This window comes from Arachis ipaensis, chromosome B01 (assembly GCF_000816755.2).
Source record: "Arachis ipaensis cultivar K30076 chromosome B01, Araip1.1, whole genome shotgun sequence".
NCBI lineage: Eukaryota > Viridiplantae > Streptophyta > Magnoliopsida > Fabales > Fabaceae > Arachis > Arachis ipaensis.
This window is the reverse complement of record NC_029785.2, coordinates 69,797,623-69,800,470: the sequence shown is the minus strand read 5'-3', so window position 1 is coordinate 69,800,470 and position 2,848 is coordinate 69,797,623. Positions and strand designations below refer to the sequence as shown.

At 35.3% G+C, this 2,848-nt stretch overlaps 1 protein-coding gene across 1 annotated transcript in view; it reads right to left on the bottom strand.

Moving 5' to 3' along the window:
* The window catches only part of LOC107607733 (protein IQ-DOMAIN 14-like), a 9,337-nt gene extending 8,834 nt beyond the window's left edge, over positions 1–503 (bottom strand). The window contains exon 1 of the mRNA XM_021122283.1: positions 1–503. Coding sequence (XP_020977942.1) covers positions 1–297 — 297 coding nt within the window. The 5' untranslated portion in view covers positions 298–503.

Here is a 2,848-nt window from a genome sequence, read left to right as displayed (position 1 = left end):
GGCGGCGGCAGCCGCCTGAGCTGCAGCGACGGCAGCCTCAGCGACTGCGGCTGTGGCAGCGGCAACAGCGATGGCGTGCTTGTCAGGATCAGAAGCATCCACGTGTTGTTGTTGTTGTTGGTGGTGGTGGTGGTTTTCTCTGTATGATTTGACGAAAGTCCATCTTCGTTTGTGTTTAGTTGGATTGGGAGAAGAAGTTACGGAATAAGAAGGAGTAGAATGTGTTTGTGAAGGTTGCGGTAGGTGTTGCTTCTTGGGACCAAAAAGACCGCGAAACCACTTTGATGCCTTCCCCATTGTGTGTGTGTGAGAGAGAGAGAGAAAGAGGGGTTGACAAAGAAGATGCGGTTAGTGAGTGAGAACAGAGAAGTGTAATATATAGATAGAGAGGAAGGTAATAGTATGGATTATGGAACGTCAATCCAAGCTCGCAGTGGGAACTGTGACACGGAGAAGTAAGCAAATCCAATACAATAATGCTAGGAAATCAACTAGAGAACTAACCAACACGAGTTAACTATTCAGATGTTAAAAAGGAGTTAAAAAGGAAGTTCAAAATAATCTGAAATTAATAGTTGCTTAATTTCATCTTAAAATTATATTTTAAAATTTATAATAGTTTTTTAGATAATTTCTATTTATTGGTCATTAAAAAGTTGAAGCAGACTCTGTTACATTGACACGTTAATAGTTTACTTAACAAATGAAATTTTTTTTTGTTTGTAATGTGATCTCTTTTATTTTTAAATTTCTAATTTCTAATTTTTGTTTTTTGAATTCTCTTCTTTATTTTCTTTTTTTTCAATTGTATTATCTATTATCACTCTTTCAAATTCAATCATTAAATACCAATAATTATTTATTAACAAAAACATAATAAATCACCGTATAAATTTTTCAATTAGTACTTTCAACTAGTACCAATACTAAAAATAAGGAAAAAATATCATTTCATAACTAAGACAAAACAGAATTCAATAAATTTTGTATAATTTTACAAATTATCAATCAAATTATCATACACAATTTTTTAATTCTCTCAATTTATCATACACAATGTTTTAACTCTCTCAAACACTTTCAATCAATCTCTAACGACCACGATTCAACTCACCACCACCACCACATGGCTAACAACAATGATAACATTGATGAAGTCCTCGTCTTTCCTCCCACTTCACTCGCAGTCAAGGCCACCTTCTTCCGCCGGAGTTCCACCCACTACAGCTCCCCGTCCGGAACCAGCCCCTGCTAGCAGCATGCTACTCCGGCCTTAGCTTTCGCAACAGAACTCCTTCGACATGGTGTCAGAGCCGTTCTGGAAAGGGCACGTGGTGACGCTCCTGAGCAAATTCGACGACGAAGAGTAGGACGGCGAAGACGGGTTATGTGCGGATGGCAATAGGACACAATCTCAAGAAAGGCGGTTGCGGCACAGGAGGTGGCGGAGGCGGCTGCTGCAAGGGAGGAGGTTGGAGAGGGAGAGGAAGATGAGGCAGCACAGTCAGTGATAAAGTCACTAATGGACTTGTTGGAGGAGATTGACAAAGCGATGAGGCTTGAAAGATCGAGGTATATTCTGAGCAATGATGAGAAATTTGATGAAGATGAGGAAGATGAGGATGGTGGTGTTAATGACTTGGAATACAGATTATATAATAGAGGCCATTGATGATTGGATTTGAAAGTGAAAAGAGAGAAAGAGGTTGAAGAAGAAGATAATGACGAAGATAATTCAGGGAATAAAATTTGGGGATTAGGGTTTTAAAAGGAGAAAGGGACCAGATTACAAACAAAAAAATTTCGTTTACCACGTGGTAGGAAACAGTCCACCTCACTTTTTCGACGATCAGTGATGGACGAAAACTGCCTGAGGGACTACTATAAGTCCCAGAGTGTAATTTCGAGGATAAAATTGAGTAACTATTAACTTCAGGGACCACTTTGAGTCTCGAGTGCAACTTCAAGAACTACTTTGAGACTTAACTCACAAAAAAGTCTGTTAAAAAACTAAAAAAAAATCTAAATTCATTACCCAAAATTACTTTGACACTATTCTACTCTCACACTAAAAAAACACTAAAATTCTTTCTTTTTTTCCTCTCATCACCTCTTTTCTACCGGAATACTCTTTTGCTGTCACAAGCATCTCTGTCATCATCCTCAGCCATTTTGTATTGGAAAAACGTCTCTGTTGCGTCGAATCCTGCTCCGCCAATCACGATGCATAAAAAAATTGTGATTCTGTTCATATTGCCAGAGAATATCATTGCCAGTTCATCCATTTATTGTTGTCATCATTGCGTTCGCAGGTGTCTTGCTATATTTCCTTTTATCTTGTTGTTTAAAAAAATGTCTAAAAAATCAAGAAAAATAACATTTAAAATTATTAGAAAAAGAACCTCTAAAACCTAACAAAAAATATCTAAAAATTAATAAAAAATATTCAAAATATTAAAAAAAATCGAAAGCCAAACAAAATGAAAAAAAATCTAAAATTATTGAAAAAAGAAGATCCGAAACTTAACAAAAAAAATTCAAAATTTAGTAAAAAAAAATTATATCTAAAATTATTTTAAAAACATCAAAAACCTAACAAAACAAAATATCCAAAATTATTGAAAAAGTACATTTGCAACATAATAAAAAGAAACTTCCAAAACACAAGAAAAAGAAACATGAGAAAAACTAAGAAAAAGAAACATCTAAAACTATTAAAAAATCATCGAAAACCTAAAAAGAAAAAATATCCAAAACCTAAAAAAAGACACATTTAAAACCTAAAAAAAAGAAACATCCAAAACTATTAAAAAGAGACGCAGAGGGAGAAAAATAGCAGTAGAGGGCG